Source organism: Euwallacea similis, chromosome 13, assembly GCF_039881205.1.
Source record: "Euwallacea similis isolate ESF13 chromosome 13, ESF131.1, whole genome shotgun sequence".
NCBI lineage: Eukaryota > Metazoa > Arthropoda > Insecta > Coleoptera > Curculionidae > Euwallacea > Euwallacea similis.
The window spans coordinates 1,393,865-1,420,317 of NC_089621.1; the positions used below are offsets into that span (position 1 = coordinate 1,393,865).

Genomic DNA, 26,453 nt, shown 5'->3' on the forward strand with positions numbered 1-26,453 from the left:
TTCTCAGGGAAATTTATGCCTCTTTAAAAACATTCGAAACCTCGTTCTTCATCACTTAATCGACCATTTAGGGCAAATTCGCCTGGAGCACTCTGGGAAAACCGAACTCCCGTTTTAGTTTCGGATAAATACCAAAGTTGCTCTCCTGTGTAGGACGTTTTGTAATCATCCCATATTTACGTTGTTCGTTTCCTATTTGCGAATCTCGCTGTTTTGCCCTAATTAAATATTGCAGCAGCACGCGCTAACTTTAGGCTGTAGTTAAAGCTATAACTGAATTAAATTCCATTAGCCTAATACGCGACTGATCGGATCGAAGATAAAGCTCGAACATAATCAGACCATGAATGCCCTTGTGGGACTACATCAGCGTATTATTCGTTACACCCTTGGAAATGTTTCACACGGAAATCAAACGAGGAATAAGAACCTTAAATTCATAATAAAGGGCGAAATTTTCAGCGATAAGGATAATTGGGCTGGAAATTTAATAAGCGATTCTCATTGTGACGAAGGATAAAGCCGTAGAGTAGTTGAAGATATGGAGCGATGTGAAGAATCAAAGAAACAGCCATGCTTTCCTGCTTTTTAGAAATATTCTAATTTAGGACGCGTGAAAGTCTGATTTCGTGTGAATGAACGTGTCTATTTGGCAATTTATGCAGCAAAGGGCGTGAGCAAAACACAACTAAATTCTATAATTTATTCATTATTTTACGGCAAATATATAACCCGCGTCATAACGAAATCATGACCTTCGTCCCTCGTAAACAATGCAGTAGATTTTAAACACAAATGCATCACGTGTTTTCTACATAATAATTTAATAGCTAATCCAAAGGTCGAGCCAGACTACTCACAAAATTTGGTCAGATCTTCAACCTCTTTCGTACGACTAGATTAACAATGAAGACACACATGCGTTGGTCGGCACGCTCACCAGATCTAACCGCATTAGACTATTATTTACGCGGAGCTATTACATGCCCCATTTATAAACCTGTACCCACTGATATTAATGATAACTAACAAAAGCGAAGCTGAGGAGGATTGTTGAAAATCGAAACGTTACATTAATGAAGCGTCAACCGCTGTCGTCAATGTACCGGCGAGGTAAAATCAGTAAGAAGAACGCAAACTATTTTCTGTCATTTAGTCCGAAAACTTGATTTTTTTTCCAATTCATTCTAGAAAACGCCGCAGTCATTGTCCCTGATGTGAGCCTTTCTATGTTTATACTAAAACTAAATGGCATGTATTTGCCACTACGCCGACCCTATTCCAAGCCCTTTGTACTCCACTAATTGCAAATTTTACGGATGAATTATGGTCAGTTGTTTGACAGCGGTAAAGAGAAATGCGCCCCATTAGAACTTGGCAGCGATCCACTAAGGATTTACAGAGACGTATGGATTAGTGCTCCTCGCGGTTAATCATTAGAAACCTTCCACAGAGGTTTTAAGGACGTTTGATATGGGATTATTTTTAAAATTTCAAATTTACAAATGCTCTTTAGAAGGATCGAGGGGAGGAGTTTTGCAAGGCGCACAATAAGCATTCAAAGGAGCGGATTTAGCCTGAAAGCTGTTATCCTACATTACTCGCAAATTACTTGTAAAGCAAACTGCTGCTTTATTGCGGAGCCCTATCGTGCCATTAGGAGACACTATCTTGCTCAGTTCCAGGAAGGAACCGGTCCGGGATACTTCGAGAGCACACCGTCTGGAGCTAACGGTTTGTATAAATTAGTTCCCTATTCTTAAAATGTGCTCAGAACTTTCTGGAAATGAACTTACCTAATGAGAACGATTGCCCATCAGCTAATTTACAGACTGGCTCAAAGGCATGTTGCCAGAATTTCAATTAAACAATACAGGATTTGCTCAATCGAGTTTACGATATCGGCTTGCTAAGTTATCAATAGTTACACCACTAATACGTTTGTGTATTATGAATTAAACTCCTCACTAAATTCAATTTGCTCTCTAACTCTCGGCGATTTCTGTAGCTGATTGCAATAATTTCATATTTTCCCTAATCCGTGTCCATCTATACAGTTCTGTCGAGTCTGACAATGGAATTCACAGGAAAAGATGGTGTCTAAAGTTTAGTATGAATGTCAAACGTCACTGATGACAAAATGGCTGACAAAACAACTGAATTCCAACCCTGCGTTATCTATGAAATTGGATATGAATTCATATAAAGCGCATCCATGGCACACTAGATGAATTCTATGGGTTTTTGAGAATATTTCGGAGAACTGTGCGCCATTGCAGATACAATTAATTTAAAGGAATTTCTGGTTATTTTACAGAAATAACTCAAAGGAGGTATTTCGTGGAAAAACTTGAGGCTCTAGTGCTATTATCAGAATCATTAGGTCAAATTCCAGCAGCATCATCTAAAGCCCGTAAAAAATCTAATTAAATTGGATGAATCAGTGACTACTCCGGACCATAAAACATTATCAAAAAATTGTAACACGCAATCGGTTCGAGCTCATTCAAACAAATCAAGGGGAAATTACAAATACTGGGGAACTGAGTAACATTTGACCTAAACAAGGTCACCACAGATCAATAAAGAATAATTCCAAAGTTGGGAAAATCATCTAACATCAATTAAGGCTATTTTTGAAGAGAAAACGGTACGTCACTGCAACGTAACTTAATCTAAATAAATCGTTATTTATTGATTTTAATGAGGAGCCGCAAAATAAATATAAAAATACATAATTTTAATATTTGTTAAGCATATTAAAATCTCGAAACTTTTTGGAAATGAACGTAACTAACGAGAGCGATTGTCCATCAACCGATTTATAGCCGGGCTCAAAGGCATGTTGCCAGGATTTCAATTAAACAACACAGGATTTACTCAATCGAAATTTACGATATCGGCTTGCTAAGTTATCGATAGTTACACCACTAATGCGTTTGTATATTATGAGTTAAACTCCTCGCTAAATTCAATTCTCTCTCTAACTCTCGACAATCTCTGTAGCTCATTGTGATAATTTCGTAACGCAACCGCCGGTGATAAATCCGAACAATGGCACACAATATATCATTTTTATCCCTTTTGTCACGTTCAGAGCAAGATATTCAAAGTTGTCCTTTCTTTTCACGACCAGAAGCGAATATTCTAAGTATTATTTCAATGGCCCTATTATTTTAAAAGGGTTATAAATGTCAGGCTTGAGAAATAACTTTTGATTATGTATTCTGAGTGGCCACTTTAGAATACAGCGGAGGGCGAATAATGGGGGAAAAACTTTTTTTGTCTTAGTTTCGCTAGCAATCACGTCTCTTTGTGAATGGAAAAATAGGTGCGAAGTAAAAGGAAAAAGAGGTCAATTTGGGGCATCCAACGCACTTTTTCTTGGGTTTTTTATCTTCTTTTTTCTCGAATCGCTCAAGTTTCTAGTGATAAATATCTGAAGATAAAGAACCTAAAATCAATTTAACAAATTAACAGAAACGTGATTCCGAGCATAAATCTAATAAATGCTGAAATGATGTATTGTCCCAGTCATCAGCGACTAGGGCGGCCCAAGATTTATTACATTCTGAACGGATTAGTTATGAGGAGGATTTTAATATTTACTTTCAGAAGAGCTCCATTTATTTTCCACGCCATAAATATTTAAAATTACTCAATGATCTATTTACCCAGTTTTATCGTCTCTCGTGCATCTCTCGAAAAGCCATTTTCCTCTAATAACACATACTTTTGACATGGAAAAATGCGCTTCTCGCATAAGAGCCGATTTATTAACGTTCACGCCATTTAGGACGATATCAGACATATCAGAATATCGTAGTCGTTTACGAAACCGGGTCGCCCCATAATCTGCAGGTAAATTCGTAGTACAATTTCCTATGTAAAACGCCTTACTTTTCCCAGGCGGGGGTTATCGCTGCTTGATTAAACGCTGTGCAGGGAAACATAAAAGCGAATGCAGAATTGCTACGCCTTGACAGTTATTTTGTGTCAATAATAATGTGGAAAATCTGCGTTGCTTTGTTTCCTGTTGCTTTTTGTGGTCTCGCGGCACGTACGGTAAGCTTCAGGGTTACAAAACACGGCAAATTTTATGAATATTTTGTTTATTGTTTTGGGGCAATACAACGCTCTTGCACTTCTTGAACTATACGACAATGAGTCGTGGAATTAAGTGAATGAATTTGATACCTAGGATTCGAATATTTGCCTGATAAAACCGATTTAAAAAATAAGTTGATAACAACGGCTTTTTTTGATGGTTGTGATTAATTGTAGTAAGTTTTCGATAATATTTAAGAAACTCAAAAGAGATACACTGAACACACTGTACCAGACACTCTGTATAATCTTCCGTAATTATCAACATCGTTCATTTCAAATCATCATGCGTATTTATAGCTTACTTGATAATTCATGGATAATCTAGATTCTCTACAATTCCTAGTTATAGTTCGGTATGCGGCTCCAAAAACAGCATCGGCCAACGAAAGTCCCTATTATTCATTTTTTCTTGATTCTTGTCAGCTACGACTGTTAGGAAGCAGGAAGCGGAAGTGACGTAGGACGTAGGAAATCAAAAGACAACTTCTGGGCGTTTTTTGGGAAACCATGAAAAAGATTGGCACGTTGACGAAGTTGCAATAAAACATTCTTGCACAAACGTATAAAAAAACACATTCATTTTTTTTTGTTGTATATGGTCTCAGAGCATCATTGTAGTATAATTGTGGACGCGGTTCAAAACTCACCAAAATTGCCACTCGAAATTAACTTCAGGCCCAAAATTTTCCAATATTCTCCAATTCTAGACCACATTTTCGTTACAACAGCCATAACTGAATGTATTGAAGCTCTCCCCAGGGCGCACAACGCACAACCCAACACGACACTGAATTTCCGAGACTTGATTAAGCTATTTTGATCCGAATGAGACAGACATACCGGAAATTCTATGCAGAATGCTCCTAACACTTCGTTTTTTCACAATCTGTATCTATCTACGCAGTTTTGTCGGTTCTGTAAATGAAATTCGCACGAAAAGCCGGCGAATGGAGTTTGATAAAAATCGGAAATGTCAGCGATAGGAAAATGGCGAAGAAAACAATTGAACTCAAACCATGCGCAATCTACGAAGCTGACACATAAAAAGCGCATTCATGACACACTTGATGAACTTTATGGCGCTTTTTGAGAATGTTTCGGAAAACTTTATAAAATTAATTCATTTAAGGAAACTTTTAGTCGCTTTATAGAAATAAATCAAATGAGATGTTTCACGGGAAAACTCCAGGCTGTTCGACACTTTAATGCTGCTATCAGAGTCATCAGTTCAAACTCCAGCAATCTAGGCTAAAGCCCTTATGAAATGTAATTGAACTGGACGAAGCAATGACTATTCAGGGTCATAAAACATGTTAACAAAAGTTCTGATATAGTATAATCAATTCAGGTCCATTCAAGCAAATCAAAAGCGAATTGCAACTAACGGGGGATCTAAGCAAGGCGGCCAGAATCGACTCAATACAGGGTGATTAAGGAGCAAATAGACTGACGACAAATCAGCACTTATTTCCCTTGGGTGCAAACGTTTTAATTAATTTTTTTCGTATCACTCAAATACGGAAGATTTCTATTAAAATTTGAATTGACTGGAATTGAGCCCCAGAAGGAGTTAAAAGTCGTTGCCCTTTTAGGCGCAGGAATGGGCAGACCTCAGCATTTTCATCGAGCCGTCAGGGGATCCCCCGGGCGGTTCCAGGATCATCGGGGGCACCGAGGTGGAACCCAACTCGGTGCCGTATCAAGCCGCCCTTTTCATTCGCTTCGCCAGGGGAAAGTCCTTTTGCGGCGGCTCGCTCATTTCCGAAAGCTACATTTTAACTGCGGCTCACTGCATGGATAAGTAAGTTCTCGTCTTATATTATACCCAGGCATAATACGCCATTGTCAACAGAATCCCACCTGAAATAACTGCGAGGATATTGTAAGTTCGAAGCTCGCTTGGTTTCTTTGAAAACCCCATTTAGAAACTTCAAACATAAACCTGAGGGACCTCCTCCAGCACAAATATAAATTAACTCGCGCCAGAATACCTCGTTAGCCGCAGCTTTAGTAGGGATATTTTGTGAAGTTATATTATGTGCTTCCGCTATTCATCTTCGTCACTGCTCCCGCCTGACGCCAATCCAACTAAGAAAATATAATTCACTTAATTCTTATATAATAAATTTTTATTAAAAACAAACAGGCCCTTCAAAGGTATACAATTTCGCACGTAGCTGAGGCATCAGAATTCCAGTCTCGAGAGAGAGCAGTAAAGCTGCTAATAAATAGTTTTATTTGTGGAGGCGATAACAATGACACCTAATTTGAAAACCCAACCTAGAGCTTCATAACTTTAGTTGGAGAATACGTGAGTTCTGAAACAGTTTTCCTTGGAGATTATCTGACTCCGGCAATACCGGATCTAAGAAGCGAGAAATTGGATTTATTTTAAACTTCATAATATTTGTTCGTTTCACCTTTTAACATCGAATTCAAATTTGTTGCTTTGAGGATTCATCTCCAATTTTTGCAGGGCCAAATCGGTCGAAGTCTTCCTGGGTGCACACGACATACGCAAGAACGAGACTTCTCAGTATCGGGTGACCTGCGAAGATATCAGTGTGCATCCTGAATGGAATTACCAGAAGTTACAGAACGACATTGCCTTAATTAAACTTCCTGAGCCAGTTACGCTTAATAAATACATCAGCCCTGTGAGTTTGGCAAGAAGTGGTAAGTACGTTCGCATGGCAGCGGCATTAAAATACTCTAATAATTAGGTAGCTACAAAACTCTTGTAGTTTGTTAAATTAAATTCCTGGCAAAACGCTGTAGCTGAGGAAAGTTGCGTACAGCTACCCGATAATGAGATGAAAACAGGAGAGCTGCACGTTACGGTGCTATAATTGTTCCATGCAGCCGAATGGGGGACTATGAAATATTGCCTATTTTTTTAAATTTCGTGTTTTTCCTTCGAGGTACTTTTGCCGAATCTATGGGTGTATTGAGCGGTTGGGGCAAGACCACGGACGCGTCTAAAGTGTCCGACGTCCTAAATTCCGTAAATTTAGCTGTGCTCGAAAACTCCAACTGTGGAATCTATTACAAAGAACTCATTCAAGAAACTCACGTTTGCACCTCTGGGGCTGAAATTAAAGGTCTGTATTCCCCATTCTGTTGTATTCTTGATGAAAATTCTCCTTTGCAGGGGGCTGTAATGGAGATTCTGGTGGTCCCTTGGTGGTGGATGGCCAGCAAGTAGGCATAGTATCCTTCGGATCCAATACTTGCACTAAAGGCTATCCCACGGTATTTACTAGAATCACTGAATTCAGTAGCTGGATTGCCGAAATAACTGATATAGAAATCTGATTTAAAGCTCCATTATAACAGTTTAAATAACGAATTTCATTGACAAATCGAATTTTGCTGAGTGGTTTTTATTAAATGCCCAATTCGAATTATTTAATGCGATTTAATGTGAAACGAAATTAATCTCATTGTCACGTTTATTTGTGGTGCGCCAGATGAATAATGAAAAAAGGGAAAAATATGCCTCGGAGGCGGATTTAACTCGGCGACACACAATAATATGAGTTTGTTGTCCCAGCTGCATAATAAATCAGAATTAATAACAATTTACTTTTAAACGGAAAGAAACGGCTTTTGTGCACTTTATTCAATACGGAAGGAACCGAAAGTCTAAAGAAATATAAATTTTACGTTGTTGACACCCCTTTCAGACGCTCGCATTCAGTATTTATAAATTTTATCCTTCATAAATTTCGCGTCACAACAAACAACGCAACTCCGCGATATTAAACTTTAATAACGCCGGAAAATGTTTAGAGAATAACTTCTCATTGTTCGAGGCTTCGTATCTTAAATCTGCCTAAAATGGATTTTTCGAACGCGGAGAAATTTGCAACACAAAGTGGCTAATAATATCTCGAAATCAAGAGAACAACTAAAAACCAAAAACTGAAACTGCGTTACACCCAACACGTCTTGGCAATTACCATTCAAATCAAGTCCGGATTTAAGAGAGAAATGAGCAAGAACTTTAATCCGAGTAGTCCGATCGGAATTTCCATAATCCCGCCAACGCGCAGATCAAACCGAGCCAATCAGGTGTGGCGCGCTGCAGGTGCTTATGAGCAGAGAAAAACGTGCATTCAGATAAATCATCGCGGCAAAACTTGTGCCGTTAAAAGTAGTGCCTCCTAATTTCTAATTTGAGCTCAATTTAGCAGCTTGCGAACATTGTGTTGAGTATAAAGCGACCGTAGATATTGAAATTTATTGCTTCTTGTTATTGCTCTTGGGTGTTCAATATTTGCCTTAAAATCTCCACATCTGTGCACACAACGACCCACTTCAAACTTCCATATTAACAAGCCGAAGAAGGAAAAAAACGTAGTTATTGGTTTTTCGAGCACGTAAAAATTATATGTCTTTCAAAGGCAAAAGGAACACGAAACAGAAACAGACGCCTCAACTTTTACCTGCTGAAACCTTCAATTTCCTCAAGCGCCAAAATAAGGAAACTTTTGCGTAATAATACAAAGATAATCGAGTTCGAATTGGACTAGGGTTTTCAACGAAGAGATAAGATCTCTTGTATGCAACCAACGTTCAGTCTTAATTGAATTTCAATCAATTTAGTGGCTGTTAATTTAAATAGACCCTGTAGGGATTTCATTAACACTTCACCATTAGCTCAACGGTGGCTGTGAATATATCAATTTAAACAAAGTATTGCGGAGGCCCTTTGACGTGGGTAAGTTATTAAAGGACGACCTCGAACGTTGATAGAATTAATGCATTATAACACAGCAAACATCTATGTTTTCGTCCCTATTCCTTCCTTCTTTTATTCAACACGCATCGCTGGAATCCCCGAATAAGTTAGGAAGGACCATATCTTAGTTTATCCGATTACCCTAGACTTTACTCCGAACATATGTGTGCTTTATAGGGATTTGTAGAGGGTTTTTATTCGGGAACAGATTTGTCGGCTTTAATGGAATACTGTATGTAAATGACAGGTATAAATAACGACAACTGGAAAGTGGGGATTTGGTTTTTCAAAGGGACGCATAAGAAAGAGCATGACTTTTCCTTGTTTGGGAAGCTCCCTAACTGTGAAATAAACAGCATTGATACGCAACCTGTTTATTTAGCAAAAACTGTAAATTCCAATTAAAATCTGCATATACAGGAAACACATCACGTCTGGATTAAGCTTTATAAGCCGCCTGGAACAAAACATGTAGCGTTATGTGCACCTATACAGATCGGCGCTGGATTAAATCCAACGATTTTACCGAAACATCGACAGTCTGGAGTTCAATTATCCAAAACGTGAAAAAAAAGTGAAGCTGATCAGTCCAAAGCGAAATTGAATCGCTTAATAGAGCTGCTGCGAAGAGCGATTTCTCACTGAAAAGTCCAAGTGTCGCGGCAGAGACAAACAGATTCCTCTCCATTCAATCTCCAATGATAACGTCCACAATTCGCCCGATGAAATATAAAGCGATCTTAGCCGAGACGTTCCTTTTTAGCGGACTTAATTGGCGCCATTTTAAACCGGTAAAATCTTTTTATCCGGGAAATTTAATCCGCCAAATACGTGGTGCGGCAATAAAAGCAAACACCACACAGAAAATTGTTTTCTTTATGATTATAGCCGACTGTTTATTGAACATTTTTAATGTTCCTCGCCCTCGGAAAGGGGCACATTTACATTCAGGTAAACAATGGGGTTGGCCAATGTTTCCCAAGTGAGAAATAATAATGATTGGAAAACAGTTTTGCGTGTCCACTTTCAACACGTTCGCTTTAACGTTTCTGCTTATGAGAGCACTGCTTGTTCTGGACCACTTTTATCTTGATTGCTTTTATTTTCCTAAACGACCACTCGTTTTTATGCGATGAAAAGAATCAGATTTTAAACATTGTTAGAAAACTCTTATTCTTCGTCGCTTTGGTAAGGACACAGGAACAACAATTCTTGTGCATAATACGTAATGCATGCCAATAAAAGCATAATAATAACTACTTTCTTGATTAAATGGCGAATGTTAATCTCCATGTATCTGTTATGTTGTTGTTGCTGTATATCTAATAAGGAGATTTTACCGAAAATTCCCAAGAGGAAATACCTATCGCTATTTTCTTGATGCAATGACGAACGTACTCTTCTATGTATCTGTTATTTTGTTGTGTTTACATATCTACTAAGAAGATTTTGTAGCATATTTTCGAGATGTAATACTCAGAAGATATGTCTAATAAAACACAAAATACAACTTCAAATTTTCTCCTCGAAAAAACCTCAACATTCTGAGATTTACAGACGATTTCCCATCAAAACGTGTAGTAATATACAAAATGCATACATATATTTATTTAACATTATCTGGCTTTAATTAGACCTCATGTAATTCCAATCGAACGTGCTCGAGCTGAAACGCTTCAAAAGTGAAATTTGCAACATCTTTCACCTTGGCCTCTTCACCACAGAGTCCTTTATAAAATGAGTTCCTTCCGAGACCTTGCGGACACCTCGAAGCAGGCTTGCCTGAAATGGACTTAGGGTAATATATTTTTGTCCAGAAGCAGTAAAACACACGGTTAAATGGTCCGAATTTTAGAAACAACTCCCCCAAAAGAAAGACATGTGTAAAAAGTAATTTCCTTAAGTGCTTTTAAAATGCAAGTAGTTTGTTTCCTACGACCCTTTGACTAGTTCCCAAACAGATTATTCCGCATTGTATAACTGAACGAAATTTAATTACAGGGCATAACCTTAAATAATAAGCTACGAATTAGATAGGAAAATATGTTAAATTACCGATCATATAAACGGGGCGGGCCAGGTAATTTCCCCCAGGTCCATAATTACAAACCAAAATAATTTGATGCCAAATTCGACTTGATACCGTGTTGGTATAATAGCTCATGGCGCAGCCAATTTCAGCACTGTTAGCCCAAATAAGCTGCGTGTAGTGGCCGACAACGTAGTCGGGACCTCTGGAAAATTGAACAAATTTGCAGCACTGGTAATGAAACAATAAGCCTTTAACAAGAAAACAAGGTCGTAAAAATTCATCCTTATTTCATATCCGAGCGATCCGAGTCTAATTTTCACACAGTTAAACAAGCTAAGACTCTGTCTTACCAATCAGCTGGCGCCCTCAACAGGCACTTATAAGCAGAGAAATACGGGTATTCAGGCAAATAAAATCAGACTATAAATTCCCTATTAAAACAACTTCTTGCCTGTTTTGAGTGTCATTTATCCACGTCCTATCAAAAACATCGACTTCATCGTACCAAAGCAACGACAAGTCCTTGATTGCCTTCACTTTGTGTATCTTTGGATTTGTGCTGTTTACGTAGCCCAGATTTTGTCCCACATGAGCGTATATGTCTGTAATAGCTGGTGGCTTGATTGTGTGACTAGCTTTAGAGGTGAATGTTACCAGTTCGTCGGCAATGGTCGTGGATGAGGGGGTTTCCATTACAGGCATTAGCCCAGCACTGAGCGATGAATTCCAGTTCTTTATTGTAGTTCTGAAATGTATGGTAGCGAATTTAGTTGACGAATGAAAATGAGCATTACAATACCATTATCTTCATGTTGGCCGCCTTGGGTTGCGACCCCCTTTTCTCATATCCAAGGGCGACTTTATTCCTCAGGTAATTGTGAATATCCAAAATATACTGTCTGTCGTCATCGGTGAGCGCAATTTCTGCAAAGTCGGGTCCGCATTTTGGGCTTGGCCCACATTTCTGCAACAAAAAAAACATTTTTGGAATGCCTCTTCAATACCGGAACAACCCCTCTCGCGGTAAACGTAGTCATGCGGGCAACATGGCACCCCTTCAAACAAACCTCAGGAGCAAATATATTGTGAGTTGCCTAAATTTAGGGGTGGCTCACGGAAGTTTTGATATAGAATGTGCTATGTTTACTTTGGTTGTGTGCCTCGCTGCTGCAGCCGCCGAGAAGTTATCCGTTGACTGGTGTATTTGAGGGAAAAGGGAAATTTACTTCTGATGGACTTAAAAATGAAACAAAAACTTACCAATTCTGACCTACTGCATACAGTATGCGTTATACTTTCGTGAGCAATATTGCACGGCAATTGGCAATAGTTATTTTGCACTCCAGCAACAATCGCAGTGAGGAAGCTGAAACAAAGAGGTAATGTTAATCGGTCCATGGCTGGGAACGGGCTAAAGCAATAACTTAAACAGCATCATGGTTAGCACGTTTAAGTACCTAATGTTCTTGAACGAGCCAAGAATGTTTAGATAGATGAAAAACGATCGATTAAGCAAAAAAAAAGCGACGGCAAATAATAATTTTCTTGATCTTCCGCAATTTTATCGTTAAAAGAATCGTGCCTCTGACAGCATAATGGCAAAATCGTTTGTTTTCAATAATTACTGAAACCGAATACCCGCAAATAAATTACTGTATACTTTTTTAATTATTGTGTAGATTGTGGGAAATTGTTTACAAATTGTCAATGCGAATTTATCGTGCCTTTCGGAGCCTAATTGGATGTGAAACGTTCAACAATCCATCACGCACATATTTAGATTTATTTTATTAGGGAATCGGCAAATGTTCATTTCGCCCTATTTTTCTGGAGCTCTCTGTCACAGCAATAATAGCGAATTTTCATTGAAGCTTAACCCAATTCCACTGAATTCTGAACGATAAATCAGGCGAATTAACATAAAATATGTAACTGGGACCACAGCATTATTCCCACAGGATTAAGTTCCTGCAAACGCCATCTGTGAGAAGCCCTGGAAAAATCACCAATAGACCCCTAGAAAGCTGGGCCTGGAAAGGGTTTAAATCAATGAAGAGGGAGAGAGCGCAGTATATCAATTGTTGGCCGTGTATAAGCCCTAGCGAACCTCGGGAAGTTGCCTCCTGCATTCCCATGTAGTGCAAGTCTCCTGGAGCCTCATAGCTATGTGCCCCTTAATCGCCTAAAAATAACAATAATCTTCACTGTTAGTGGGAATAATAGACCCTCGTACGCAAATCAATCTCTCCGATATCAATCCCCGCCATTGCACTTAATTGAGAGATAAATTAAACAGAATTACGAACACTAACGATAATTGAGGGGTAAAGCACATCAACATCTGAGCAGAACTATTTACCTTTTTGTTCAGTAATTGGTGTTGGACATGGAATTACCAGGAAAGAACCATTTGTGTAGGTGAAGCAGTAAGTTTTATAATGATTGTGGAAAAAACAACGGACGCCCCAAAGGAGGGGAGCTTTTGCGCCCACTTGAGACTCCGATATCTCGGGAACCCGCGGAGCAATTGCCATAAAATATAGCGCAATGATCCTGGATAAATGGAGTTGTGGGATTTATTTTGGTCTCTGAGATATGAGGTCACATTAATCTCCCCAAAGAGGCTCTTCCCAGGCTCTAGGACTTCGATTGAGTTATCCAGGATAAATACAGGGGTCAAACAACGGAAAAAAATTCTTCCAAAATTTCGAAATTTTCCTTAAAAAATCCAAAGAGGAGTACCCACTTTCTGTCAGATTTAAAGCTTCAAACTCCAATATCTAGCGAACTCATAGAGTAGTTGCCTTAAAAAATAACTCAAATCATTTGTCTCGATGCGCTCCGTAAGCACATGCAAATGGAGTCGCAAGATTTATAATGGTTCCTGAGGTATAAAGCCACATTAGTATTGATTTTTGGTGCTGTAAAATGAAGGTTTCAAAAATACTTTTCCAAGGCTCCAAGCCTTTAACCTTACCTCAGTTCGCATGACTCGTTACCCATCACACTTGCGGGGTTTAACCAGCAATTTTACCAGCTATTAATTAGCACATAATATTTATTTGAAGCGCACTTATTCATAGTGGAACAAATTAATTCAAGAAATATAGACAAGGTCGCAACAATTGCGGTAGGCAAAAAACCAGTAGGTACTTGTTAATACTCTTATGCCGATAATCGTCCTTTATCCAGCCCAAAAAATGGATCTTACAGTGATAAAAAGTTATTATTTAATGTCTGCTCAATAAGGGAACTCATTGTGGGTTACCTCATCCTGGAGTTCATAACGAGAACCCGCAATATGATAAATTTTCTGAAAGGTGCTAATGGTAAGTATAGTATTTAATCAGTTATTTAATTGGTTTGATATAACCTTGATTTGCGTATTACACTATGTGGTTAGTTCGCAGATAATTGTATACGAGTAGAGCAATGAGTAGTTCATTCAATTACAGTTTGCGTAGGTGAAGGGAATTTATTTGGTAGAAAAAAATTTAATTTCTGAGTTAAAAATATATTTAATTGCAAAAGAGCATTAAAATTTTCTCAGTCAGGAAGCCTCCCCCCTTAATTGTAAGTCGGTTTCCTTATCTCATTTATTCACTTCACCCTTAATTTTGTTAATTTGGTTTCTTGCTGCACCCCGCCCAACAAATAAAAGATCTTCGATACGGCGCACATACAAATATGCAATTGTTTTCAAACCGTCATGGCGGTCCAGAGCCATCTTTGAGAAATCCCACATGTGTCATTTGATTTTCCTGCGTTTTCAATTAGTCTCTGTTCCGCAGCCCAAAAGAAATCTATTTTTTCGCATTACATTCCCTGTCAAGTTATTCACCTAATCGCGTCTTCTTGTATTGCTGTATGGCAGTAAAAGATAGTGATGATAAGAAAGGCAGGAGAGAGAAACTTATTTATCATAAACAAACAACACAAATGATAAATACTTTTAAACGGTAAGACAAAACTTTTCCATACAGAGTATGTTCTAAATAAAGGTCCTATTTTCAACGGTTTAAGAAACATTTCATTTTAACGTTTTCCTTCATTTTTAATTCCCAAAATGAATAACCAACTCAACTCAAACGTACCCACGACTCATTTCAAGGTTTCTGAAACGAGAAAGTGCTCAGCTGGGGCCTGTACTTCCTCCAAAATGAACTTTGCGATGTTCCAGATAATTCTGGACGATATTTATGACGAAAGCCCGAGGCGAAATGTTCCAGATTGCAGTTCACTTTCCCTTTAAAGTTCGAAAATCCTGCAATAACAGTCAGAAAGCCGAAGTGTGGTGGAGCAATGTGTTTGAGAATTGAATCGTGATTTAGATGTCAATGTATAACAAGCAAAAAAAGGATTCCAGAAGGTACTAAATTACCATGTACCTCTTAGTGGGTTCCGCAGTCATGCTGTCAACACTCTGCGTCGCAAGCCTTCCCGATTGCTACAAGTAAATAATTCTCTAAAATCCCACATATTTCAAGACAAAACCAACATTTCTACCACAGATGCTTTATCCCGAAATGCGAGGATTCGAGCGACAGCTCGTACGATGTTCCCTGGATGGGGTGGAGTGTCCCGCAGGATGAAAACAGCGACCAAGTTAGAGGATTTAAGGCCGATCTCTGTGACCGGTTTGCCATAAATCAGAAGGCCTGGAATTCATATAATGGAACTTGCAAGGAAAATATATTCCATCACGCTGGTGCGGTCAGATACTCCGAATGGGTCTTCGGAGAGGTTTAGAGAACTCTCATGAATGACGTAAGTGAGAAGTGCCATGAAATATTTGAAGAACTCCGAATGGGCGATGGGAGACGCTGAGAGAACTCTCATGGATGAAGTAAGTTTGCCGTGAAATATTTGAAAAATTTCGATATCTCGGGGATTGAAAGAAAGAGAGCACCCTGCCGAAAGTAGACTGGTAAAATTTATTGAGTTATGATATGTATTTTACTGTCACTATTTGGGTTCCCAAGCAATCGATACTTACAATTCGAAAAGGGGTTACAATCGGGTACCTCCTGCCTCTTTGGGAAATTCTTAAAAAAATGTTGAATCCTCTAAGCTAATGTTTATTACTCTAATTGGATATCAGGCAGTATTTTTACGGATTAATCCGTTAATATTGGCATATATAATAACAATATATTTTTCATATTTTATTTATTTCTCAAAAAAATCCTATTATTCTTCAAAATATTTAAACTCAACAAAACGACAACACCGCAATGCTCATTTGTTTGATATTATTCAAAGCTGGAAATTACGTGACGATGACTGTTAACACATGTCCTACGTTGCCATGCTGCAAAATTTTTCTTAAGAGCATTAGCCATAGAAGTGAAAATATGAACTGTTGGATCTTGACTAATTTGTATCTTTAACTGTACATTAAAGAATATGTAGTTGATTGAGAGATTTCTTTACAGCTTACTGGAGAGTTTGATCAAGTTTCGCTTGCTTTAAAGATGATGTTTCTATATAAGACACGGAAATTAGAAATGTCGGGAATTCAGTTTTCAACCCCAAACCTCAAACACCAAGCATAAAAGATAACCACCCTATGATCTAATCCATGTTCGGTGGTTAGACTTACATTACATATTTATCTTACTTGTATATAGTAAAAAGGCTTTAAACTCAACAAGATGTCTAGTGATAATAAAATCAAAAACTATCGTTGTGCGTTATTGATAACCTTGTTTGCAACAATTATTATAAAGCGCGTTGCTCCTCTCTGGGACGCAAATCAGGCGTTTTATATGCAAAGGTTACAGGCGTGCATGTTTAAAATATAATATGTTCGTTTTTTGTATTTCGATTGAAGATTCTGACATCATTTGAGGATATTTAATTCAAAAATTTTTTTTTAATCCAGGTCCGTATTTAAAAAAATTAGTTTAATTAAAAAGTTTCGTATAAAAGCAGTAAAAGCGTTAAAAAACATTCGTTTTTTTTTTATTTCTGTTGCGATATCTTGGAACTGTTCGGATTTTTTAATTTTATTTTAGCGCTTTAGTTATTACACACTAAAGCGTGCAACTTTGCCCCCATTTACAAACTTTCTATTGCTTGCAGCTGCAGAGATGCCAAAGCATTGAATTTATAACATCCTCCATAAGAGCTCTAGTAATTTATGCTGCATATTAACATCTTAATTTGGAATATTTTATCTGAAGTCGGCCCTCGGTAATGTGATCTTTAGTGTGCCTTCCACAGCACTAAACCCGAATTTCCATAATTATTTATCAAATACACAATTCCCAATTATACAATTATCAATGAAGAAAACAGCTTCGATCAACGCAATATCGGGTACTTAAATACCTAAATGAGCAGTGTATTTTCAATAGATAATTAATGTCGCCTACAACTTCATCTCTTCTTGTTTAACAGACCGCAGGGCCATTTGTATTCGGTTCCCCGCTACCATGTTGTTGGATTTATTGCATTTGACGTTCTACGCAATTTTTTTATCGTTAGTTTATTTAATTATCAGGAGGTACCAATACAGGAGGATTGTGGCTGAAATTCCAGCCCCACCAGGGCACTGGTTTCTGGAAAACTTGGATGTAGTACTGAACAAGCGCAATACAAGTGAGTAGAATCTAGAATTGTTTTTTGGGTTAAATACTTCCTTAAAGGGTGTCTATTATTGTATATAAATTGGCTTTCAAGGAAATCACAACACCAACAAGAACACATCATAAACCTTTGAAATTTTAGCATGACGTTGGGTGATAAATGAAAACGATCAAAATATCAAAAGAACATTTTTATGAATAAGTAAAAAAAACTTAATAGGTTGTATCTCCCCTTAAATGAATACACTCCTGTAAGCGACGTGGTATGCTCAAAATTAAATTGTCAATATCTTCCTGTGATATTATATCCCAGTCAATCTGCAACTGCTCGTGGAGTTCACTTATGGTCTCTAGAGGACGAACTAAATGTTGAAGTCTCCGACCCATTATATCCCATACATGCTCTATTAGGGATATATCTGGAGATTGAGCCGGCCAAGGCAAGACATCCAAATTTTCAGCTTACAAATATCTTAAAATAACGTTGGCTACATGTAATCGCGCATTATCTGTTGGAGTGTGCTTCCAGGATGGTCGCGCATGTATGGTACAAGAACCAGTTCTAGGACATTATTAATGTATCTCTGAGCATTTAATCGACCATAAATGAAAACGAGAGGAAACCGATTACCATATTGGATGGCACCCCAAACCATGATACCTGGTGTTAAACCATAATGGCGCCTTTCCACAAATTCCAAATTTAATTGCTCTCCTCTGCGTCTTCTCACACGTAACCGTCCATCCGATCGCCATAAATAAAATCGACTTTCATCACTAAAGATGATCCTTTTTCAATCATCCACCCATTGCACCTTCAAACGACATAACTCCAAGTCGGACCACCCTGTGGTCTCGTGTTAATGAAAGCGGACGCATAAGACGGTATGAATTTAGTTCGAAAATTCTGTGAAAAATCGTACTAAGAAAGACTCTTCGATTTAGGGTTGCTACCCAGTTAGCACCAAGAAACCGGATAGTTTCAAAGGGAGCGCCTGTCACTGAACGACGAAGTCGCCGATCTTCTCATCGGTTCGTCATTTTAGGGCGTCCACTACCATGATGATGATTTACTAATCTTTCAATAGACCAATCCTCCCATGCTCTTAGCACTGTTGATGCGTTTCGTCCCAATCTTCGTGCAATTTCACGAATAAATAAAGCTGCTTCATACATGCCAACAATTCTTCCCCTTTCAAAGAGAGTTAACTGACGGTAAACTACGTTTTGGCGAACACGAGGCATTTTGCACTATAAAACGTTAAAAGTGATACGAATAATAATACCTTTATCGCTATCTACCTCTAGAAAAAGCTGCGAAAAGAACGGTCGTCACAAATAAATAAATACAGAAAAACTTCATATCACATTAAAGTACAAACTCGAAATTTTAATTTTGTCTTTCTTTTTATAAATCTAACATCATACCAAAATATCAAATACATACGATGTGTTCTTCTTAAGTTGCGGCTTTTTTGAAAGTCATATTTCTTTCGTAATATTAAAGTGTTCATAATAGTCTGTTTCACCCTAGAATAGACCTCGAAGACACAAAAATTAAAGTTATTTCCCTTTTTTCCTCTAAGCTTTGGTTTCATCAAACTGCACATAATTTATAGTTAAGCCCCAACTGTTAATGCAATACATTAATCAATAAATATTACCTGCGCAGCATTTCGGCATTATTATGGGACATAAAAATCATGTATTTTTAATTATCATTTAATATCTGCTTCAGGTGAAATTTTCAAGACTTTACGCAGCTTTGCCAAGAAATATGGATCTATTTACCGGATAACAACCCCTTTCATTACCCTAATTAATTTCTTAAACCCGCACGATTTAGAGGTAATTTAATGGGCCTAATACACTTACCAACCAACAAATTTCTATAAATTTTAGATCATCTTGTCCCAGAAGAAGCACATGAAAAAGAGCCTGGTATATACATTTCTGGAAGGATGGCTTGGTCAAGGATTGCTAACAAGCGCAGGTATGTGAACACGGAAATTTGCTGTTTTCATATCAAATTCAACACACGTAAAATATATCGACAAAACCGTAGTTTAATTCCTTAAAAAACTGAATTTTTTCCCTTTTACGCTCAACGCTTCAATTTCTATTTATACTACAAATTCCGGCTGTCCCCACAGGCACGAAATGGCAGAGCAGAAGGAAAATGCTGACTCAAGCATTTCACTTCAACATCCTGCAGAAATTCCTGAATGTATTCAACGAGGAAACTAATAACTTTACAAAGCAAATTGAGGCTTTCAATGCTGGAAATCCCTCAAATGAAGGTGTTAACATCTTGCCCTTAATTACGCATCTAACACTGCAGTCAATAATCGGTAAACAATTAATAAATAATTGATTAAGTATCGAATCTGGATGTATGTTTCAGAAACCTCACTGGGAGTGAGTAATATTGAAGACGAGACAGTGAAAATCTACAGGGGGAATATATATAAAATGGGAGATTTTGTGGTGAACCGCATTAGACAACCCTGGAGGTTGTTTTCGTTTATTTACTCCTGCAGCAATGATGCCAAGGAGGAAAAATCAACAATCAACAAGTTGCACGAGTTCACCTACAGGGTGATACGGGAAAGAGAGAAGAACCTCTTGAATGAAAACAACGAAAAACTGATTTCCGCTACGTATTCTGGCAGGAAAATTATGAGGATGTTAGATTTGCTGCTGCACGAAAAGATCAACGAAGGCTCCATTGATTACGAGGGCATCAGAGAAGAGGTGGATACCTTCATGTTTGAAGTGAGTCTATTTTTTATACTACTGACGTTACATATGAATACTTTTGCTACCATTTCCCGTGAACACTTACCTTCATAGGGCCACGACACCACTTCAGCAGCCCTGGTATTCCTCCTACACTGCCTTTCTCAATATCCAGACGTCCAGGAAGAAGTCCGAGAAGAAATGTTATCAGTTTTGGGATCTGACAACAAAGTTCCTTCGTTCCAGGAGCTACGAGACTTACCCTATACTGAGAGGGTTATCAAAGAAACTCTTCGTCTGTATCCCAGTGTTCCCTTCATATCCAGGATAGCGAGTCAGGATTTTGTTACCCACACAGGCTATAAAATTCCTAGCGGTTCGGTGCTATATCTGCACATTTTCGATCTCCATAGAAACCCTGATATCTATGAAAATCCCCTAAAGTTTGATCCGGATAGATTCTTGCCAGGAAATGTTATGAAAAGGCATCCATTCGCCTATTTACCTTTTAGTGCCGGACCTAGAAACTGCATAGGTAATATTATTTGCCATGACTAAAATTACATGTATAAGGGGAAATTTCAGGTCAAAAATTTGCGATGTTAGAGATCAAATCCGTAATATGTGGAATTTTAAGGAAATTCCGACTAGTGGCGCATCCAGAGACTGATATTCACTTCCAAGTGGATCTTATTCTGAGGTTCGAAGGGGATTTGAAAATCAAATTCGAGCCGCTGTAATGCAGCTAATGAAATACAGAGGTGTTTAACACGTCATGATTTATTTCAACCATTTTGTTCAACAAATGCTATAACCTAATAGCGTTTACATATCTCCTAAATATAACAAACTAAAAATAAGTATATACATTCTGCTTTTATTAATTAGTTTTCTGAGGAACAAGTTTACTGAAAAGACTCGAAAATGCGTCGCAGGATCACAATGTGACGGGAACAGGTCCCTTAATAATTCTTGTAATCATCGGGAAACGATGGAGAGATATTAGATGAGAGGTGCTTAATTATGTGTTCTTTCGAGAAAAGGGCAAAGATTATCAAAAATAAATTAATTTTTAATACTTTGGGACGGCTGAAGAAGCCCATTTATGTGTCATTATTTTCATTGAAGCATAAATAACAGCATAGACCGAATTATCAAAAAGCATCCGTAGGTACCACGTGTATTTTATAGATATAAGGAATGTAAAAAAATGTGAGATACACAGTATTTTTACCATAATCTCCTTATTTAGAAACAATTTACAGCATAAAATTTTTAAGGCAAATCGCTTTGATTTCGCAATTTCTGAAATTCAAGAAAAGTCTATTATAATCTTAAACTTAAAATTACTATCGTCCCATTAGATACACTTATTCTTAAGTGCAAGGTGTTTTTTTAATAATCATACACGTGAGGGATCGTAGTGCTAGGGCTGTACCTGCCCATAGGTATAATAAATAACGATCAAACTGCTACCTATTTTAGGTCGCTCTCAAGCAAATAAACTCCATAACTTTTGAGGCTCCTACAGATAGACAACTTGGTCACCGAGTAACGCCACTCTGTCGCTTATATTAGCGATTTATCGTGCTACTTAGTCGTGGTTTATGTGAAATGGGATTAAGAGTGAGTCCAAATAAGCGACAGAATGGTGAATACAATCGGCTTTTACGGGTTCTATCAGCGCTACTTTGACGAGACTAAACGAAGTTTGATGTTAAATATATGTTCGATAAAGGTAACTCGTTAGTAGGAAATCAATGGATTTAGGTGAAAGGCATTTTACAAAGGCTGAGTGTCCCTACGTAGTGATATCACGAAGTGATCTGTGGGAGCCCATAGTTGTTTTAACGCTAGTTTCAATTTTCTTTTAATAAATTCTAGGAAAATTCAAGGAAAATATTCGAGACTTTACATCCTTTCAGTTACAGAGTGAAGATTGGACTTACCGCCACTTGCACCGATATGCACTTACGATCGGAGACGGGCTTGACAGCTTTGACACTATTGGCTTAGTAAGCCAAGTTAGGAAAAAGCGGTGCAAGTAGCGGTTAAAGCCTAAAACAATTATTTTGTTGCTGAAAGAACTAAAGGAGTCTATAAAGCAAGGTCATGCATAGATAAAACTCTCAGATAAGGCTTGTTTTTCATTTATAAAACCGTTCGTGTTATCAAACACATATCACTTGGTTATATTTGACCTCCCCCTTAAAGTAAAGACTTTTTAGGAATAACATTATTTACAACGCTTTAAGTACTACGGTTACTCATTAACCGGCATACAACCTACTTGCAAGATCTATTTTCAACGTCACTCTCTGTTGCTGAAAACAAAGAAATCAACTGTTTTGGGCGCATTTAACACTGAAAATGTGGAGGTGATGGGGGTGAAGTTTTAAAATAATGTAAAACAAAGCTTTTTTGGTTAAAACAAAGAAATAGGTAATAAAAATAAATAACGTTGCACTAGAAAAATAATTCAGTCACTATCGTGTCTTTTACAATCACATCCGCTATCTACAACATAAATTAACTGTAGTTAGGTTTCTCACTTAAATCACATAAAATTAACGTTACAACTTGATTTTTATTTTCCTTAATTTACACATTTAGCTAGGATTTATTGTCGCCACCTAAAAACAAAATTATCAAATCAATGGGCAGAGTAAAAAAATGTCTTTCACTACTAACACTTCACATGCAAAGTATAGTTATTTGCCCCTGCATTCATTCGCAAAATTAATTAAACTACACAAACTAAAAAGTCTAATTAGTTTTAGGACTTACATGTACCGAAAAAGCAGATCAATTCAGGCACCAACATCCAACTGTTGCACAATATCTGCCACTACGAAATATCTATCAAATCAACTTACAAGTATCTTCCGTGGGTTGGGTTCTACTCTCCTCGCTTTTCTCGGCGACTTCCTTTTTTTCGTTATTATTCGCCGCTTCAGACGAATCTTGATTTAGCCCCAGTGCCACCTGAAAAACCACAGTATTTCATAAAATTGTAATATCATTGTAAAACGTATATTAGTATGAAAAGTAAATTGGCTAGGCCATTGAATAGGCTTCCACCTCTCCACTTTTATATTTCTAAGGCGAAATGAATACCCAAAGGCAGTGAGAAGATTCAAATGAAAGTCCTGAAGGGAGTCGAGATCGCATAATGAAACAATTCAATCCAATGCTCTCACCAAGTCAGAAAACGAACAAACACTTTGTTATCCCTCATCTGCCATTCGCACTTGACCTCAGTCCCAATACACCGATTTTTTAATAGACGCAAGGTCACACATAACTTACCTCTAAGTCTTCTAAGATATCTGTTTCTTTGGGATCGATAAGCGAAAATCGATGGTGCAAAGCCATGAGATGTGTAAACGTTTGGTTGAGATGCGTGTGAAGTCCCAGTAACACCACCTCTCTGAAATGAGTGGCGTAAAGGTGTGCCACTACATGGTACAACAGTCGTACAATTTTTCTTATAATTGATTCGAAAGACACGGGAAATTCATTAGCTGGAAATATAAAAAATTCGAATATAATTTTGGAAAATATTTCAGTAAACTAACCATATTTTGTAGGAAAAATATTCTCATCACTTATAGTTTTTTGTATAAAGGTCATAACATAGTCAATATATTGAGGAGCCGCAACTTTGGTTTTCTTCCCTTTTTCATCAAACCATAAGTACGTTCTAAAAGCTCAGGATTACATACAATAATTTGCTTCATGCAAATGAAAATACCTCTGCCCAGGTCCTGTCATGTCAGGACAAGTTGTTGCTGTACAAAATTCACTAACTGCTCCATAAACTAAATTTACATGGTCAAATAGGGCCATTGCTGCAATACAGAAATTAACTTCAAATGCTTGAAATACATTTTAACTTACTGTGAGAAGCAAGCCATTCATTGTAGTCTAAACCGCCTGGAAGATCTACTAGAATCTTCATGTCCATTTCAGGCAACTTTCTTTCCAACACTTTGCTTTCAAGGTATAATTTAGTGTCACTAGAAGAAGACTCTGCCCCTTCTTTCTCTTTGCGCCTAGTCTTTCTGTTAATGAGGACAAATGAAAGAAAATTAAAATTAATTATAAGTTCAAATTAAAAAATTTGAACTGACTATTTCAACTAAAGAAAGAGAACTTCTGCAATCAATACAGAAACTTCCTTTACCTGCAAAAACAAGCAGTAAGTGAGTACTCATCCAAAACAAAAACTTTTGAATTATCAATCTCCGATTTACTACTTATCACTCTAGTAAGCCACATTGCTCTAATCGCTAGACCTGCCTTGTGAAAGTGTAGGTCGAACTTGCCAGATAAAATTGAAGTTAATTAAAGGCCAAAGGAGAAGCCTCATAAAATTAACAAGGCTGTTTGTTATTGGATTGTATAATGTGTGGGTTGATTAGATCAGAGTTTCCAATAAACTGGTGCAATTTTGGCTTGAATCCTGAGATTCTTTCAGGGAGAATTACATTTTATTGCAAGGCCTAATTGGATTTTAGGAAATGGGCCCAATATTGACTTTGGAGATTAAACTAAAGCAAGGTGTCAATGTGTTTTATTGAAGGCTTTCATTGGAATGAATTCAATAAATAAAGCCAGTTATATTCCCTAAAGCATTGCATAGTTAGAAAGCCTGATAAAACTATTTACCTCAAATAGAAATCATATTGAGTCACACATAAATCCATTGTCAATATAATGATAAATTCTGGTCTTGAACCGACTCACCCTATGAACCAATCCATGGTATCACGGAGATAATCAGGTATGCGATCCAGTTTGGCGGATTTTAGTGAGAACTGGTTGGATTCAGGAAAAATCCTCTTCTTTGACCGTGAAAATCGCTTTTTACAGGACTTCGCTCAGCTGATAGATCTGACTAATCTAAACTACTGACACTTGCATCACAGGAATAAACTTTTCAAGGACTAGTACAGAAAACAGTGAGATCTAAAATTAAAGGCGTATTAGCAGCAAGCATAAACGAAGTACTTATATAATTAATTACCTGATTTTTCTTCCTTCTGCACACAAATTAATTCTTCTCGCTTTTCCTTTTTTGTTCTCTTCCCCTTCACCCTTCCAAGCTGATTTGACGTCAGTGTCAATGTCAAAAACGTATGTTTGATTAGACAGAATGTCGACAATTGATTGAATTGTAAGTCTCTTGGATGAAATTGTATACTGTCTCTTTTTATTGCTATAGATGAAAAAGAAATGCAGAGATTATGAAATTTAAACTGTTTCTTAATAGAACATATATAAAATCATTTCAACGTAGACAATTAATTGTTAATTTTTGTTTTTCGTTTGAAACATCATGTATTTTAATTTCTGAAAGAACTAATCTAATCTTACCAATTAGTATGTACCACTGGGATCTTCGTCCCATGGTCTTACTTACCGCTTCACTGCCTTTGTGCTTGCCATTTTTGCCAATTAAACTAGTAATAATGCCTTATTTGATAAAACGTTATAAATAGATGGTATATTTCTACACAAGATTCGAGAAACAATCCATCAGCAATTGAAAGGTAGATAACTAACTGAAACCATTCGCGTCAACATCCTTGGCATGATTCCCTGCCCTTAGGTAACATAATCAAACTAAAATATCACTTTTTACCCTGCTGTTGTTATATACCTGGACCTGAGACTTTTTACGGAAAAATTCGCCCTCCTTTTCATGAGAGAACGTAGGATTATAGAGCCAGGTAGTTACGAATAGAGTGTACCCGAATTTTTGAAAATAAGTCACAGGATGGTATTAACGTGAGTCGCATCAACAACTTTCTTCAGTTATAATTAAATTTTGGGCGACGAAGTCTAATGCGCTTCTGTTATTTCATTATGTTTTGATGTGGTGCCATCTATACAGCACAACGGCAGGTAAACCAGCTCTCTGAAAAGTATCTGTAATTTCTATTGTGACGCCATCTATACGTGATTAATGAAAAATTTAAATATTTAACTGACATAGAGAGCTGAGTAATATTAAAATTGTTGCAATAATGGTAAGTAAAAACCGGTAGTTCCCCACGCGTTTAAATAGTAATCTCGAATGATTTGTAATTTATTAGTTAGGTGTACAAGTACCACGATTTTTTCTCCACTAAGACCTTCATCACTTCTTCACCATGGATTAAAATTTCTTCCCAATTGATCCTACAAATTAAAGAGAACCTTAATATTTAATTTGATGAAAAACGATGCGAAC

The 26,453-nt window shown here is 37.4% G+C and overlaps 4 protein-coding genes across 6 annotated transcripts; 2 read left to right on the top strand and 2 right to left on the bottom strand.

Annotated features, from left to right (window-relative positions):
- Nucleotides 1-4,000: 4,000 nt before the first annotated feature.
- On the top strand, nucleotides 4,001-7,478 carry LOC136412905 (brachyurin-like). Its single transcript, XM_066396155.1, has 5 exons — nucleotides 4,001-4,065; nucleotides 5,703-5,911; nucleotides 6,587-6,786; nucleotides 7,032-7,211; nucleotides 7,262-7,478. The coding sequence occupies exons 1-5, from the start codon at nucleotides 4,006-4,008 to the stop codon at nucleotides 7,423-7,425; spliced, it is 813 nt and encodes a 270-aa protein (XP_066252252.1). The 5' UTR covers nucleotides 4,001-4,005; the 3' UTR covers nucleotides 7,426-7,478.
- A 2,987-nt stretch (nucleotides 7,479-10,465) lies between these two features.
- On the bottom strand, nucleotides 10,466-12,401 carry LOC136413051 (venom allergen 5 2-like). Its single transcript, XM_066396400.1, has 6 exons — nucleotides 12,147-12,401; nucleotides 11,686-11,850; nucleotides 11,541-11,631; nucleotides 11,338-11,488; nucleotides 10,910-11,088; nucleotides 10,466-10,636 (listed from the first exon to the last, which is right to left on the bottom strand). The coding sequence occupies exons 1-6, from the start codon at nucleotides 12,282-12,284 to the stop codon at nucleotides 10,485-10,487; spliced, it is 876 nt and encodes a 291-aa protein (XP_066252497.1). The 5' UTR covers nucleotides 12,285-12,401; the 3' UTR covers nucleotides 10,466-10,484.
- A 4,815-nt stretch (nucleotides 12,402-17,216) lies between these two features.
- Nucleotides 17,217-21,075, top strand: LOC136413039 (cytochrome P450 4C1-like). Of its 2 annotated transcripts, none has more exons than XM_066396380.1 (7): nucleotides 17,217-17,489; nucleotides 19,215-19,324; nucleotides 19,379-19,469; nucleotides 19,630-19,827; nucleotides 19,881-20,251; nucleotides 20,330-20,750; nucleotides 20,801-21,075. In XM_066396380.1, exons 1-7 carry the CDS (start codon nucleotides 17,324-17,326, stop codon nucleotides 20,953-20,955), a joined length of 1,512 nt encoding a protein of 503 aa, XP_066252477.1. In that variant the 5' UTR covers nucleotides 17,217-17,323; the 3' UTR covers nucleotides 20,956-21,075. The 2 variants fall into 2 exon arrangements, with proteins under 2 accessions (XP_066252477.1, XP_066252478.1); XM_066396381.1 differs by having other exon boundaries at nucleotides 17,356-17,489; nucleotides 19,229-19,324.
- Nucleotides 21,076-22,644: 1,569 nt separating this feature from the next.
- Mob2 (MOB kinase activator 2) lies at nucleotides 22,645-25,337 on the bottom strand. Of its 2 annotated transcripts, none has more exons than XR_010752448.1 (8): nucleotides 25,245-25,337; nucleotides 24,965-25,186; nucleotides 24,116-24,279; nucleotides 23,970-24,066; nucleotides 23,794-23,918; nucleotides 23,525-23,739; nucleotides 23,003-23,200; nucleotides 22,645-22,848 (listed from the first exon to the last, which is right to left on the bottom strand). XR_010752448.1 is itself a non-coding variant. In XM_066396402.1 (8 exons), exons 2-8 carry the CDS (start codon nucleotides 24,979-24,981, stop codon nucleotides 22,829-22,831), a joined length of 747 nt encoding a protein of 248 aa, XP_066252499.1. In that variant the 5' UTR covers nucleotides 24,982-25,186; nucleotides 25,245-25,337; the 3' UTR covers nucleotides 22,645-22,828. The 2 variants fall into 2 exon arrangements, 1 of the variants encoding a protein (XP_066252499.1); XM_066396402.1 differs by having other exon boundaries at nucleotides 23,092-23,200.
- Between the last annotated feature and the right edge of the window lie 1,116 nt (nucleotides 25,338-26,453).

Excerpts from the sequence above, each read along its gene's own strand:
- Mob2 (XM_066396402.1), bottom strand. Across the intron at positions 24,067-24,115 it reads TGAATGGCTTGCTTCTCACA|CAATGGCCCTATTTGACCAT; the intron begins GTAAGTTAAAAT and ends TCTGTATTGCAG. Across the intron at positions 22,849-23,091 it reads CCAACCCACGGAAGATACTT|GTGGCGACAATAAATCCTAG; the intron begins GTAAGTTGATTT and ends TTTTGTTTTTAG.
- LOC136413039 (XM_066396380.1), top strand. The coding sequence starts at position 17,324 with ATGTTGTTGGATTTATTGCATTTGACGTTCTACGCAATTTTTTTATCG. Across the intron at positions 17,490-19,214 it reads ACTGAACAAGCGCAATACAA|GTGAAATTTTCAAGACTTTA; the intron begins GTGAGTAGAATC and ends TATCTGCTTCAG. Across the intron at positions 19,470-19,629 it reads AGGATTGCTAACAAGCGCAG|GCACGAAATGGCAGAGCAGA; the intron begins GTATGTGAACAC and ends CTGTCCCCACAG.
- LOC136412905 (XM_066396155.1), top strand. The coding sequence starts at position 4,006 with ATGTGGAAAATCTGCGTTGCTTTGTTTCCTGTTGCTTTTTGTGGTCTC. Across the intron at positions 5,912-6,586 it reads GCGGCTCACTGCATGGATAA|GGCCAAATCGGTCGAAGTCT; the intron begins GTAAGTTCTCGT and ends CAATTTTTGCAG. Across the intron at positions 6,787-7,031 it reads TGTGAGTTTGGCAAGAAGTG|GTACTTTTGCCGAATCTATG; the intron begins GTAAGTACGTTC and ends TTTTCCTTCGAG.
- LOC136413051 (XM_066396400.1), bottom strand. The coding sequence starts at position 12,284 with ATGGACCGATTAACATTACCTCTTTGTTTCAGCTTCCTCACTGCGATT. Across the intron at positions 11,851-12,146 it reads TATGCAGTAGGTCAGAATTG|AAATGTGGGCCAAGCCCAAA; the intron begins GTAAGTTTTTGT and ends TTTTTGTTGCAG. Across the intron at positions 11,632-11,685 it reads CGGCCAACATGAAGATAATG|AACTACAATAAAGAACTGGA; the intron begins GTATTGTAATGC and ends CATACATTTCAG.